The following is a 16,171-nucleotide window of genomic DNA, read 5'->3' as shown; positions in this document are numbered from 1 at the left end:
TATCCCCAAGTAAATTAAGAGTTTTTTTTAAAGGATTATACATTATCCAAGTAAGAAAATAGTGAACAATCGTATTTACTTTTTTTTTCATCCTATGTGTGAGACCACTGAAACAAAAGTCAAAGATTACTAAGAATACTAGGTTAGGCTCTCTTCTAGGAAACATTTTTCAGTGCCCTCTTGTTCCAATAACTAAGGTCAGGCATTGGTTGCTCAGTTTGTAAGAGCTGATTCAACTGATCATTTTCAAGTCAAAAAATAAGAAACTACTGCTTTGAAAGTTTAAGGCTATCCTACAGATATTTACTTTAAAGCATGTAAGTGGCTATTTATGCCCAGCATTCAACTAAGGTCTCTCTGGCCATAAGAAAATGACCATTTAATTAAGAGCCAAGACTAATGGTTTAAACAACAACAAAAACATAATAATAATGGTTATTATTTATTGAGCATTTACATGTGTCATGCTCTGAGTTAAAATTTTTATATAATCAGGCTGGGCGCAGTGGCTCATGCCTGTAATCCCAGCACTTTGGGAAGCCGAGGCACCTGAGGTCAGGAGTTCAAGACCAGACTGGGCAACATGATGAAACCCTGTCTCTACTGAAAATACAAAAACTAGCCAGGCATGGTGGTGGACACCTAGAATCCCAGCTACTCGGGAGGCTGAGGCAGGAGAACCACTTGAACCTGGAAGGTGAATGTAGTGAGCTGAGATCGCACCACTGCACTCCAGTCTGGGTGACAAGAGCAAAACTCCGCCTCAAAAAAAAAAGTTTTTAAAAATATAATTAGTTAATCTAATCCTACAATAGCACTATTAAGTCAATATTATCTCTATTAAATAAGAATGAAGGGAAAAAATGTGAAAATGGAGCCCAAGTCATATAGCTGATAAGTGGTAGAACCGGGATTTGAATGTAGATGTGTTTGATTCCAAAGCCTGTGCTTTTATCCACTGCTGATAAAAAAATTAGAAAATAAAAGATGGTTACTAAGCACACTGAGAGGTATGATAAATGCAAGAGAATTCAGAGAATGTAAAGTTCAGTGCTGGATTTGTGATGGGCTTTAAAACAAAATATGGGAAGGAAACATGGCAGGAATATATAAAATAGACAAATGGGACTGGAGTGGTAAGTAGACTAAGCAGCGAGAAATAAGGTTAGTCAGATGAAGTGGGGCTTAGAAAGCCAGGAAAACACAGTCCTGCTCTCAGGGAGGTTGCAGACTAACCTTAAAGTTAATAATAATATACATTTATTCAATGGAATCCTATGAAACCATTAAAAATAATGGGGTATGTTTATATTCATTGGCATAAAATATGTCCACATTATAATACTTGGAAAAAGAAGGCTACAAAATGGTATGTCTGATTATAATCAATTTTTTGGTAATTATGCATCTGTGGCTGGGCATGGTGGCTCACACCTGTAATCCTAGCACTTTGGGAGGCTGAGGCAGGTGGATCACCTGAGGCCATGAATTCAAGACCAGCCTGGCCAACGTGGCAAAGCCCTGTCTCTACTAAAAATACAAAAATTAGCCGGGTATGTGGCAGGCGCCTGTAATCCCATCTACTCTGGTAACTGAGGCATGAGAATTGCTTGAACCTGGGAGGTGGAGCTTTCAGTGAGCTGCAGGTACCATGGCACTCCAGCCTGAGTGACAGAGGAGACAATGTCTCAAAGAAAAAAAAAAAAGATGCATCTGTGTATACATATATATGCACTGAAAACAGTCTATAAGGATATATATTACAATTTTAACAGTAGTTATCTTTGGAAAGCAAGATTATAGGTGGTTTTTATTTTCTTCTTTACACCTTTAAAAAAAGGTATAATTTACATAGAGTGAAATGCATAGATGTTAAGTTCAGTGAGTTTTGACAAAAGCATATATCCATGTTATCTCACACCCCAAGCAAGATCTGGAACACTTCTATCATCCCAGTAAGTGTTCTCATGGAGGGCCAGGAGCGGTGGCTCACACCTGTAATTCCAGCACTTTGGGAGGCTGAGGCAGGTAGATCACTTGAGTCTAGGAGTTTGAGACCAGCCTGGGCAACATGGCAAAATCCCAGCTCTATAAAAATTACAAAGAATTAGCTGGGCGTGGTGGCCTGCACCTGTAGTTCCAGCTACTTGGGAAGCTGAGGCAGGGGGATCACCTGCTCCTGGGGAAGGTGAGGCTTCAGTGAGCCCTGATAGTGCCACTGCACTCCAGTCTTGGTGACAGACTCTTTCTCAAAAAAAAAAAAAAAAAAAAAAGTGTTCTCATGTAGATCTCTGTCTGAATTTCTTAGGGTAAATGTATTTCACTTTTAAAATATCAAAAAGTAATAAAATTACTTTTATATCTTAGACAAATTTTAAAAACTAACTAAAAAAGAAAACAAATAAAAAAGAGAATACAGTAACCTCAAACCCTTTGATTCAGTATTTTTTTCTATTTGCCATTCCTACCTTAAACTTCTTGGACAACTGTGAATAGGTAAGGTCAAACAGAGAAAATAAAGAATAACTGGCACGGACTTTCTTCCTTTTCCATGTTCCTATAGCACTTTTTTGGTACCTTTCTCCTAGTACTTACATACTGTGTCTAGCTGTATGGTTACTGCATAAATATCTTTTCTCCTCTATCAAATCCCTATGCTTCTGTAGGAAGATAAGCGCATCTTACTTACTTTTATATTTTCCTTACTTTTCTCAGTGCCTTGCATCAAGGAGGTACTCAAGGCCGGGTGCAGTGGCTCATGCCTATAGTCCCAGCACTTTGGGAGGCCGAGGCAGGCAGATCACATGAGGCCAGGAGTTCACGACCTGCCTGGGCAACATGGCGAAACCCCATCGCTATTAAAAATACAAAAATTGGCCTGGCGCGGTGGCTCACGCCTGTAATCCCAGCACTTTGGGAGGCCGAGGCGGGCGGATCACGAGGTCAGGAGATCGAGACCATCCTGGCCAACATGGTGAAACCCCGTCTCTACTAAAAATACAAAAAATTAGCTGGGCGTGGTGGTGGGCGCCTGTAGTCGCAGCTACCCGGGAGGCTGAGGCAGGAGAATGGCGTGAACCCGGGAGGCGGAGCTTGCAGTGAGCCGAGATCGCGCCACTGCACTCCAGCCTGGGCGACAGAGACTCTGTCTCAAAAAAAAAAAAAAAAAAATTAGCTGGGCTTGGTGGTGGGAGCCTGTAATCCCAGCTACTCGGGAGGCTGAGGTACCAGAAGTGCTTGAACCCAGGAGGTGGAAGCAGCGAGCCAAGATCACGCTGCTGCACTCCAGCTTGGGTGACAGAGCGAGACTCTGTCTCAAAAAAAAAAAAAAAAAAAGAGATACTCAATAAATGTTGGCTGACTTGAGCTGAAGAAAAAAAATCACATCATTAGACAATTTAATGATACTTCCTGAGAGTGAGCTGTCCTTCGGGCGGATGTACATAAATAAATATGCAATTATCTTCATAACCTATTTTTTCTAAAACCTTTCTAAATCATTGTTATGAGCTGAATTGTGTCCCCTCAAATTTCATATGTTGAAGTTATAACCCCCATTACCTCAGAATACATCTGTCTTTGGAGATAGGGCTTTTAGAAGAGGTGATTAAGTTAAAATGAAGGTGTTATAGTGGGCCCTAAACCAATCTGACTGGTGTTCTTTTGAGAGGAGGAAATTTGGACACCTAGAGACGCCAGGAAGGCATTTGCATAGAGGACACAGCAGGAAGTCTGCAGGGCAAGGTGAGAAGTCTCAGAAGAAACCAAACCCATCAATCTTGATCTTGGACTTCTAATCCCTAGAACTGTGAGAAAATTAATTTCTGTCATTTAAGCCACCAAGTCTGTGGTATTTTAGCAGGGCATCTTTAGCAAACTAATATAATCCTACTCTCACAGAAAAATCTAGAAGAGGCTTGTCTATTCATTTAGTCTTAAGCTTTTTTAATGTTTTATTTATTTTTAGAGACAGGGTCTCGCTATGTTGCCTAGGCTCGTTTCAAACTCCTGGGCTCAAGCAATCCTCCTGCCTCAGCCTCCCAAAGTGCTGAGATTAAAGGCGTGGGACATGATGCCCAGCCTTGGTTTTAAGCTTTAAGATGCAAGAAAAAATAACTATTTGCTTACTCATATTTATCTCTTTTTAGTATAATAGTGTCTCCCTCCTTCCATAAGGAACATGTGTGACATGGGTTCTAATCTATAGCTGAAGAGTGAACTGACAAGAAAAATAATGACTATTTGTACACTAGACCTTCTGATGTGATTATTTAAATTTTTTTTTTGGAGACAGAGTTTCACTCTTGTTGCCCAGACTGTAGTGCAATGGTGCGATCTCAGCTCACTGCAAACTCCGCCTCCTGGGTTTAAGCAATTCTCCTGCCTCAGCCTCCCAAGTAGCTGGGATTACGGGCATGCACTACCATGCCCAGCTAATTTTTGTATTATTAGTAGAGATGGGGTTTCACCATGTTGGCCAGGCTGGTCTCAAATTCCTAACCTCAGGTGATCCACCCACCTCGGCCTCCCAAAGTGCTGGGATTACAGGCGTGAGCCACCATGCCCAGCGATAATATGATAATTATAATTAAATATTATTTACTTATTCGTTAAACATATCTTCCTTTTGCCAGTTGGGTTATTCAAACTTCTTACTTGGACTTGTTGCCCTTTATGACTAGAATATCTTGTTTGAAAAAGGAGAAGAGAAAAATAATGTATAGAATTTTCCTATTTCCTCAATATTTGAGGCAATGGAATGGAAAATTTGAAGTAAAAATAAAACTAATAAAATCATTCAGAATTCCTTACAGTAGTATTTTCCCTTTTTCTGACATTACTGATGCCTAGTTAATGTTTTTTATAGGATCCCAAAATCTTTTTCCAGGAGTGAGCTTTGCTGGGGTATTAAACATTTGAACAAGAAAGATATGGATAAGACCTGAAAAATAACTCATATGCCAAATATTATTGTGAAACATAATAATCTTTTATCTTAATAGGAGGCATAAATTAAAATCCATATGAATCTGGCCAGATGCAGTGGCTTATGCCTGTAATCCCAGCACTTTGGGAGGCTGAAGCAGGTGGATCACTTGAGGTCAGGAGTTTGAGACTAGCCTGGCCAATATGGTGAAACCCTGTCTCTACTAAAAATAAAAAATTAGCCAGGCATGGTGGCATGCACCTTATAGTCCCAGCTACTCAGGAGGCTGAGGCAAGAGAATTGCTTGAACCCACGAGGTGGAGGTTGCAGTGGGTTGAGATCGCACCACTGCACTCTAGCCTGGGCAACAGAATGAGAGTCTATCTCAAAAAATAAAAATATAAATATAAAAAATAAAATCCATATGAATCTATTCAAGGAGGTGAAATTATTTGGGTCACACTAAACAGTTAACGATCCTGAACAATTCTCTTTATTTCAGGAAGAAATACAGAGAAACATGTGAAACTTGCTTTGTAAGTATGTCTTTTTTTTTTTTTTTTTTTTTTTTTGAGACAGAGTCTTGCTCTGTTGCCCAGGCTAGAGTGCAGTGGCGCAACCTTGGCTCACTGCAACTTCTGCCTCCCTGGTTCAAGCAATTCTCCTGCCTCAGCCTCCCGAGTAGCTGAGATTACAGGTGCGTGCCACCACACCCGGCTAATTTTTGTATTTTTAGTAAAGATGGGGTTTTACCATATTGGCCAGGCTGGTCTTGAATTCCTGACCTCATGATCTGCCTGCCTCGGCCTCCCAAAGTGCTAGGATTACAGGCGTGAGCTACCGCACCCAGCCAGCATGTCCTTTTTAAACTGCAAAGTCAGATATTTGTTTTTGTTTTGTTTTTCCTGTTTTGAGACAGAGTCGTGCTCTGTGGCCCAGGCTGGAGCACAGTGGTGTGATCATAGCTCAATGCAGCTTCGAACTCCTGGGCTCAAGTGATCCTCTCACCTCAACCTCCTGAGTAGCTGGGACTATAGGTTCACGCAGGGCTGTTTTCATTTTTTTGTAGAGATTGGGTCTCATTTTGTTGCCCTGGCTTGTCTTGAACTCCTGGCCTGAAGTAATCCTCCCATTTTGGCCTCCCAAACTGCTGGGAATACAGGCAGTGAAACACTACGCCCAGTTGCAGAGTCAGTTTGAATGTAAATTCCACAATTTATTGCCCAAATGATCATTTAACTTTGACTCCTATAAAGAGAATGATACCTGCCTTGCAGGATTAAACAATAGAAACTGCAAAATGTTTTGAAAATAAATTATACAAACAAAATATGGAGGCAAAAGTGATGAAATGGCTGACAGCAAGTTTATAGGCACAGTGGTTACAGCCAAAATCCCAAATTCAAGTGGGCAGCTTTGTCTCAATATCAATACTAGATATTTTATATTTTGGGAGAGTACTGTGTGCATTTGGGGATTGGGAGAATTAGGGAGAAGATCTTAATGAAATAGTTTAAGCTATATTTTCCTACTATTAAAACAGGTCTTTGGTCTTCCAGTTTATTTCCTTTTATACCAATAGTAAATAGTTATTTGGGGTTAATATGCCTGGATATAATAAAAACCAAAAGTTAATTTTTTTAACAGCTTATGTTTAAAGAAAAAAACCTGACAAACAAGCCCTTCTGATACAGTTGCCCTATTCACAATCGCAGTAGCTACTGGGAGACTTATTGTTCATTTTGCGCGATTAGGAAACTAAAAGGAAAGACCAGGTAGTAACTTAAATTAGACTTTTAATTTTTTTTTTAAGACAAGGTCTTGTTCTTTGCTCAGCCTGCTATTAATATTTTAATTATAATAAAATGCTTTAGGATTGAGTCACTTTTTAAGGAGGGCAATTTTCTTCATTCATAGCCAATAATCAACAAGTTGGACACTGACTGACTGTGACTGATTTTAAAAACCTTTTTGGGCTGGGCGTGGTGGCTCACATCTGTAATCCCAGCACTTTGGGAGGTCGAGGCAGGCGGATCACCTGAGGTCAGGAGCTCGACACCAGCCTGGCTAACGTGGTAAAACCCCGTTTCTACTAAAAATACAAAAAATTAGCCGGGCGTGGTGGTGCATGCCTGTAATTCCAGCTACTCGGGAGGCTGACACAGGAGAATTGAACGCGGGAGGCAGAGGTTGTGGTGAGCCAAGATCGTGCCACTACACTCTAGCTTGGGTAACAAGAGCGAAACTCTGTCTCAAAAAAAACTTTTTGATTAGTGAATTTTTTTTACCAGCTTTAAAGAAGCTTTTACTTCTAATCTCCTATTGCTAATAAAGATGAACTATACTTGATGGAGGATCATCAGCAGCTTGAAAAAGCATAGCATTAACATACTTTATAATTAAAAATACATATGAATTTCATACGTATAATTCCCATACGTATAGTGGATAATAGTAGATTGTTTGAAAAAAGATAACTGACAAGTACCAGGAGAATTTTAGCAGCACTGTTCATAATGAACTCTTGAATGTGCATTAACCCATAGAATGAATAGTGGTATATTCATGTAATGAAATATTAATCAGGATGAACTGGATTAAATTATATGCAACAACATGGACAAATCTCACAAACATTATATTGATCAAAAGAATACATTAAAATATTAACCCAATAAAATAGAGTTTAAAAACAGGCAAAACTAAAATATATTGTTTAGGGATATACATACATGTCAAAACTACAGGGAAGTGGGCAGCATGCGATTAGGGGCAGGCATAAGAGAAGCCTTTCAGGATGCTGATATTGTTCTATTGGTGATTACATGACTGTTGACTTTCAAACTACTTGTTAAACTGTATATATGTGCTTTATACAATTTTCTGGATACACTGTATTTCACAATTTTAGAAAACTTAAATAATAAAGCATGTAACTGGATGTTCAGCTCTGATACTTCAGTTTTAAAACACTGGAGTTCATTAAAAGGAGATGGGATGCTTTCAGACATCTGTGGTTATTCCAGTTGCACATCACTGAAATTATTAGGAACATCCAGTTGATGTTCTTTTTTCCTAGAACCTGTCTCTTTACAGACTAACTCACTCTTATTCCAGTTAAGAGTTATTACCTCCTGGCGGGGCGCAGTGGCTCACACCTGTAATCCCAGCACTTTGGGAGGCCAAGGCAGTTGGATCACCTGAGGTCAGGAATTCGAGACCAGCCTGGCCAACATGGTGAAACCCCGTCCCTACAAAAATACAAAAATTAGCCGGGGATGGTGGCAGGTGCATGTAATACCAGCTACTTGGGAGGCTGAGGAAGCAGAATCGCTTGAATCCAGGAGGTGGAGGTTGCAGTGAGCCAAGATCACGCCACTGCTTTGCAGCCTGGGTGACAGAACGAGATTCCATCTCAAACAAACAAACAACAAAAAAAAGAGTTATCACCTCCTGTAAGTCTTTCCCAACATCTCTTCTTCCCTCTCCTACTGCTCCTTCCCACCACCCATCTGATTTACGTGCTTTTCCTCTGTGTTTCCTTCCTACTCAGAACACACTTATACACAAATCACATTGTTCTGAAATGGTCTGCTGACTTTCTGGCTTCTACTCCCAGCATCTCCAACCATCCCTATGCCACTAAACCATAAATTGACCTCAAAAGCAGGGACAATTGTTTTTGTTCTCTCTTTCTATGACATATGAGGCATTCAATAAAATTTTTGGTGATTAAACAAATAAGTGAAAATGTATTTCCATATTTCCAATGGATAATACTTCTTGCCAATTTTTACCACAGTGACATGAGAAATATGATGAAAAGCTTTTCTTTCACAGTAAGTAGTAAGTATTCAATAAATGGCATTACTAGGAGAAAGCTTTCCAAGAAAGAGAGGATGGTTGAAAAACATTATCCACAAATTAAATAGATGAGAAATGAAAAGACCACTAGGAGTCAAAAGCAGTAATTGGCTCACTCCCCTTAGAGGTAACTTAAGAAACAATTCTAATAAATGAAAAGTTTTATACATTAGCAAGTCAATTAAAACACTGTTCATGAGTTAATAATCTATATCAAAACTCTTACCAAAGGCAATAATAACAAATAAGCAGATTCCTGATTTCAACAGGAGATAAACCTATTTTATTTTGGTCAGGCTTGTGCTCAATGTTTACTTTCTCAGTTGAGGTCAGTGTTATTGAACTGAGATAGTATCTAATTTTAACTGTGCTTGAAAGGTTATACTCTTCAAATTATATTTAAATTTCTTGATTGTTTTCATAAGACAATGATACTTAATATTTAATTTAATTAGTTTATATTTTTTGAGGCAGTCTTACTCTGTCACCCAGGCTAGAGTGCAGTAGTGTGACCTTGGCTCATTGCAGCCTCTGCCTCTTGGGTTCAAGAGATTCTCCCATCAGCATAGCTAGGATTACAGGTGCATGTCACCACGCCCAGCTAATTTTTTTTTTCCTTTAGTAGAGATGGGGTTTCACCATGTTGGCCAGGCTGGTCTCGAACTCCTGGCCTCAAGTGATTTGCCCGCCTCAAACCTCCCTAAGTGCTGGGATTATAGATGTGAGCCACTGCGTCTGGCCAGATGCTTAATATTTTAAAACCAGTCTGTGGTAGTTACCCCTCAGAAGAATTTTTTTTTTCTTTTAAGATATGGTCTCACTCTGTCACCCAGGTTGGAGTACAGTGTCACAAACATAGCTCACTCCAGCCTTGAACTCCTGGGCTCAAGCAATCCTCTCGCCTCAACCTCCAAAGTAGCTGAAACTGCAGGTATGTGACACCATGCCAGGCTAATTTTTATATTTTTTGTAGAGATGAGGTCTCACTATGTTGCCCAGGTTGGTCTAGAATTCCTGGCCTCAGGCAATCCTTCTGTCTCCCAAAGTGCTGGGATTACAGACAGGAGCCACCGTGCCTGCTTGAAAGAGACATAGTTTCTAAAAAAATGATAATACTGGGTTCTAAACAGAGGATCTTAGGGAACTCTCCAGTAAAAGTTTGGGAGTTTGGGACACAAAATTTAACATTTAGGATTTTTTCCTTTTTTGACTTGTCACAAATCTCAAACCATGTAAAAACAAGCAATTATATACACATTAAAACATACTCACAAAGAACATAAAAATGTCATTAAGCCCTTAATTTGGACACAAAAATGAAATGGGCTTTGCTGTTTTCATTAGGCTGATTCTCTTTTCCCTAAAGGAAAGAGTCTAAAAGTCTCTGCCTGGTAACAAAATCTATAATCTGGTCCAAATCGAATTTACTGATTTTGAATCCCATTGTTCTCCACCTACTTCAGTCATACTGGCCTACTCACAGTTATCTCCCAAACTCATCAAGCTCATGATACCTTTGCTCACTCAGGTTCCCTCATCCAGAACGTGTTTCCTTTTCTCCATTCATGTTAATCCTCCCATTTTTAAAGGCATGGCTTGTTTTACTGCCTTTTTCTATTCTTCCCCGGATTACTCTATCTCATGATGGTTTCTCCTCTCTCTAACTCCCTTGGCTCATTCTAACATGCAAAAACTTGCTTTTTACTGTTGTTTACTTTAAAAAATATATTTTGCATTGTGAAATATAATGTACACACAGAAGAATAAACAAAACAAAGTAAAAAGCTTAATTATTCCAAAGTGAAGATCTATGGCCCAGGTGCAGTGGCTCACGCTTGTAATCCCAGCACTTTGGGAGGCCAAGGCAGGTGGATCACTTGAGATCAGGAGTTCAAGACTAGCCTGGCTAACATGCTGAAAACCCTTCCCTACTAAGAGTACAAAAATTAGCCAGGAGGGACAGAGCAAGACTCCGTATCAAAAATAAATAAATAAATAAAAAAGGCCGGGAGCAGTAGTTTATGCCTGTAATCCCAGCACTTTGGGAGGCCACACCTATAATCCCAGCACTTTGGGAGGCCAAGTTGGGTGGGTCGCCTGAGAGGTCAGGAGTTCAAGACCAGCCTGACCAATATGGTGAAACCCCATCTCTACTAAAAATACAAAAATTAGCCAGGCATGGTGGCGGGTGCCTGTAATCCCAGCTACTCAGGAGATTGAGACAGGAGAATTGCTTGAACTCGGGAGGCGGAGGTTGCAGTGAGCCAAGATGGTGCCACTATACTCCAACCTGGGTGACAGAGCGAGACTCTGTCTTAAAAACAAAAACAAAAACAAAACTATGAAACTTCCTCTAGGTCCAGAAACAGAAAATTGTTACTATCTAGAAATCCTCTTCATTTTCCTTCCTAATTACTAACACCCTTTTCCTTCCCCATCCCTTACAAAAAGATAATCACTATTCTAAAAACTATAGTAATTCCTGGCTTGATTTTGTTTATAATTGTACCACCTAAATATGCAACCTCAAATACAATAGTTTTTTGAGTTTCATATAAATGGAATCATACAGTATGTATATTTTTGTGTTTGGCTTTTTTTATTGAACATAATGTGAGAAATATACATGTTGTATAACAATGTTCATTTTCATTCTGTATAGAAAACATATTTATACTCATTTAAACAAATGGATGACTCTTTTTTTTTGATGATGATTCATTTTTATCCATTCTGCTGTTGATGGACCTTCGGGTTACTTAACTTTTAAAAAGTATGTATCTTTTTGTCTCTCCAGCTAGAATGCAAGTTTCTTGAAGGCAGGGACCATATACTATACTATTTTATATTTACCTTAGTATTAATATTTAGCATAATCCTAAGCACATAATGGGTGTCCTCAATCACATTAAATATTGATTAAATGAATCTATTGATAGTTTGAGAGATAAGAAAAAAATAAGTACAGTTGGGAATCAATTTAATATTTTTAGAGATAGTTATGTAACTGGCCTTTTGTAACTACTACTATTTAAATAAATCACAAAGCTTGACCTCTTCTATTCATTTACACCTAAGGATTTATTGTCTTTTATTCTTCCTGAGCCAAATGAAAGCTAAATATTTGTTAACTATCCTCAAAAATAAAATTAGAGCAATTCAAAAGGTGGTTAATTGTTATGTGCTCTTATTTATTATTTTTTGAGGCCTTGCTCTGTTGTTCAGGCTGGAGTGCAGTGACACAATCCTGGTTCACTGAAGCCTCGACCTCCGAGGCTTAAGCCATCCTCTTGACTCAGCCTCCTGAGTAGCTAGGACTACAGGCATGTGCCACCATGCCCAGCTAATTTTTTTGTTTTAAATTTTTTGTAGAGATGGTGTCTCACCATGTTGCCCAGGCTGGTCTTGAACTCCTGGGCCCAAGCAATCCTCTTACCTTGGCCTCCCAAGTGTTAGGATTACAGGAATTAGCCATTGCATCCAGCCATCTGCTTATTTTGTACAGTATCTCACCAATATGTTAAGTACTCACCATGGCCATAGCTCTTAATGAGCTGCTTTATTTTTTATTCTATTTCCTAAAATTTATATTAACCATTATAAACACATGAAGACAAGCCCAAAAGCAAAAATTCCAGTGCATAAGGTCAGCAGGAAATTAATCATTCCTATTCAAAGCTAAAACAAACCAAATAGCTTTTAGTTCTATATCCTCTTTTTATACAGTCAGTGACTGTTTCCTAGGTAATGTGTAAACGTCTCAAAAGAGTATTTATATCACCTAATCTTCAGTCCTATTCTGACATTCTCTTGGAGAGCTGGTTTTGCCTTTTCGTTTATTTGCCTTTTATAAAACTGAAGGCTCATCAACTTCTCAGCAAACAGGAAAATATATTTCCGGGCAAGAATTTCTGATATACCTACATCTTGGCCAGGTACACATAAGCATGTCTCTAATATTAGTTTTAACAATACACGGACTATAACTGGTCTGTAAATTTTGTTCAAGTTGGTAATTTAACAAGAAAAAAAGTAAAAAGGAAAATAGTAAATAAATGAAAGGCAAAATCTAAACAACAATGGTATTTCCAAGTCGAAGAATTATGTAGAAAAGAAGAGCTGTTACTACTTGTATGCAGCCAATTCACTTCTAGCTAAGGATAATTATCAAAGCCAAATTTAGTACTTTTAAAATCTAAAATAACATTCTAATTTTGTATGTTTTCAAAACTGAGGCCAGTAATAAATATACCTCTTTCTTTTCTTGCAGGCGGTGGGCGAGGGGGGGCGGTTATTTAAGGCTTTCCTGGAAAGAAAGCAGATTGTTTAAAATGTTACCTTCGTAACTTCTTCATGAGGGAATAGTGTGACGAGAAAACACAGCAAAAAGTTACAAATGAAGGATGATGATGTATACTAGTAGTAGAGAAGCCAGGGAAATTTCTAGTTATATCACAAGACTCAGGACCTTAAGACTAACTGTACTATAAAATAAATGTTCCATTAAATAAGGAGACATTTAGGGAAAAAAGAGAAAAGCTAAAATTATTTTTAAAAATTTTCAAAAATTAAAATAATCCTCAATTGTTTATATGTGTGTGTGTGTGTGTGTGTGTGTGTATATATATATATATATTTTTTTTTTTTTTTTTTTTTTTGAGGCAGGGTCTCACTCTGTCATCCAGGCTGGAGTGCAGTGGTGCAATCTTGGCTCATTGCAACCTCCGCCTCCCAGGTTCAAGTGATTCTCCTGCCTCAGCCTCCCGAGTACCTGGGATTATAGGCACCCGCCGCCACACATGGCTAATTTTTTATTTTTAGTAGAGACGGGGTTTCACCATGTTGGCCAGGCTAGTCTTGAACTCCTGGCCTCAAGTGATTCACTCACCTCGGCTCCCCAAAGTGCTGGGATTACAGGCGTGAGCCACCGCGCCTGATCCAACTGTTGATATTTGACTTATAAAGATGCACAGAGGAAAATAAAAAATTATTTCTGCTATAAGAAACCTACCAATTGTTTATTTCTGTAAGGCAACTAATCACACATGTTCCTTGTCTTTTCATGTAAACGACTATTTCTCCTCAAAGCTGAAGAAGACTTCAATGTGTGGGCCCTCGTTCTTACTTTAATAAGCGGTATTATTTCGCCTTTAATCTAACTTGGGAAACTACAAGTACAAAACTTTATACTATATCCTCCTCTCCTGTATCTTCTAAAATTTTGGAGTAATTTTGTAATTAAATACACTTCACGTAATTCTACTTCTGGATTTTTACCCTCCAAGTATCGGTCACTGTCCCAACTCCTCCATCTTCCAGATGGTTAGAGCACAATTCTAAGACCAATTTATTATTAAATATATTCCATTAGATTACTTCCTAAAACATTCCAATATTTAATAGTCTTTGAGATAGCCTAGCAAACCTAACTGCATTACCTCTTTATCTTTTAGTCCCAGAAGCAATACTTCTTCCATAAGAGTAAGGCGGATATCCTTAGAGTCTCCAGAATCTTCATTGTCTGGACTTTTCTCCCAATTACTGTCTTCCTCACTTTCCATCTTCTTTTCAGAGTTCTTGCTTATTTCAGTGCGACGGGCCCGGTGAGTTAAAGTGGTCATTCTCACCTGTTTCTGGAGGGAGTGGTGAAAAAAAAAATCCATATGTATGCTTATGTAAATAAATCATATATTCATACATGCATACTAAACATCCATACAAATAGGAAATATTTACAGATTTAAATATAGAAAGAAAGGAAGGAGTAATGACCAGGAAAAAATGGGTGGGTAATACAGTATCTTTTCCAAAGTACAATAGCTTGTACTTCACAGATGGCACTGACAAAAGATCAAATGAGTAATTCTAAAGTCCAGTAGAAATGCTCATCTTTCAAGCCTGTTGACTTCTTTTTTTCTTTTTCTTCTTCTTATTTTTTCTTGAGAGGGAGTCTTGCTCTGTTGCCCAGGCTGGAGTGCAGTGGTGCGATGTTGGCTCACTGCAACCTCCGCTTCCCAGGTTCAAGTGATTCTTGTGCCTCAGCCTCCTGAGTAGTTGGGATTACAGGTGTGCGCCACCATGTCTGGCTAATTTTTGTATTTTTAGTAGAGATGGGGTTTCACCATGTTGGCCAGGCTGGTCTTGAACTCCTGACCTCAAGTGATCTGCCTGCCTGGGCCTCCCAAAGTGCTAGAATTACAGGCATGAGCCACCAGGCCCGGCCAAACCTGCTGATTTTTTCTGCATAATCTATAAAGAAGGAGTGAATATCCACCATTGTCACTCCTCTTTCACAAAATGGATCCCAAGTTAAGTAAGATGGAACAACAAAAAATTGTGAGCATCCAGCCCCAAAATGCATATAATAATTTGTATCTAATTTCTATAAACATTCAATGGTACTACATTATAAAAAAAACACAAAAAATAGAAAGTAAAAAAGAATACGAAAAACTAAATAGAAATACATGTTCTATATTTCCTTCCCATACCCTAATGACTCATTTCATGTACTCACTTTGGAGATCACAAGTCTAGACGATAACATTCAGAAAATCATGTGTAGTAATTCCACAGTCAGTAAACTTAGCAGCTCTAGTCCTAGCTAGCCATATCTTGCAAATACACAAGGAGCTGCAAACAAAAATTACTGGCAAGAGAGTGTTGAAAGATTAACAAATTTTCTCAATTTAAAAAAAAAATCAAAGAACATGTCTTTTATTCTATGTACTACGGTCAAAAGAAACTGCACTAAATCATTTGTGATAAAGTTTATAGTTAGCATACTTTATTTTATATAAATCTAGATATCAGTTTTTAAGATAATATATAACAAATATTTTAAATCAGCAATTATATAAAGGAGTATCTTTTTCAAGATCAAAATAATGGTATTTAAGAGTTGCTATGACTGGACTCGTTTCTACTCCTCTAGCGATATTTCCCATTACTCCTAATAAGTAGTGTTGCCAGACTTTTTCTCAAAAATGTCTCATGCTTTCTTTCTGCTTCTGCTCCTCTGTACTTGCTGGGGTCTTCACCCTTTTCTCTTCCTCTTTACATTCTACCCATTCTTTAAAGGCCTTGTTAAGGCCTTTAAGTGACCTCCTCTTTTCTATTACCTATGTGTCTCATGGCCACTCCCTCAGCTGTTTCACAGAGCTTTATTTATACTCACTTCCTTTAAAGTATTTATTATAGTCTTTCTCTTGGTATAGCTGTCTCTCAACTGTAAACTTCTTAAGAACAGGGATATTGTCTTCTTGGGTTTATATATTCTCCATAGCAACTAGCAGTGTCTTTAACATTGTTATTGCTCGATAAATTTATATTGATTAAAATGAATACTCAGAAGTGCATGTGAACATTTAAAATAGAAAT

General features: G+C 38.4%; 1 protein-coding gene across 4 annotated transcripts in view; it reads right to left on the bottom strand.

Annotated features, from left to right (window-relative positions):
* GOLPH3L (golgi phosphoprotein 3 like) overlaps positions 1-16,171 on the bottom strand; it is a 51,087-nt gene that overhangs the window by 34,131 nt on the left and 785 nt on the right. For 2 of the 4 annotated variants that reach the window (XM_001169746.4, XM_063814061.1), the window contains exon 2: positions 14,230-14,424. In XM_001169746.4, coding sequence (XP_001169746.1) covers positions 14,230-14,412 — 183 coding nt within the window. In that variant the 5' untranslated portion in view covers positions 14,413-14,424. Of the gene's footprint in view, positions 1-14,229; positions 14,425-15,308; positions 15,454-16,171 lie in introns of those variants that run through there. The other 2 variants (XM_016926557.4, XM_054670632.2) reach the window with 2 other exon arrangements.

The sequence above is a fragment of the Pan troglodytes genome, chromosome 1 (genome assembly GCF_028858775.2).
Source record: "Pan troglodytes isolate AG18354 chromosome 1, NHGRI_mPanTro3-v2.0_pri, whole genome shotgun sequence".
Taxonomy (NCBI): Eukaryota; Metazoa; Chordata; class Mammalia; order Primates; family Hominidae; genus Pan; species Pan troglodytes.
The sequence above is the reverse complement of the archived record's forward strand: the minus strand, read 5'-3'. Positions and strand labels throughout refer to the sequence as shown.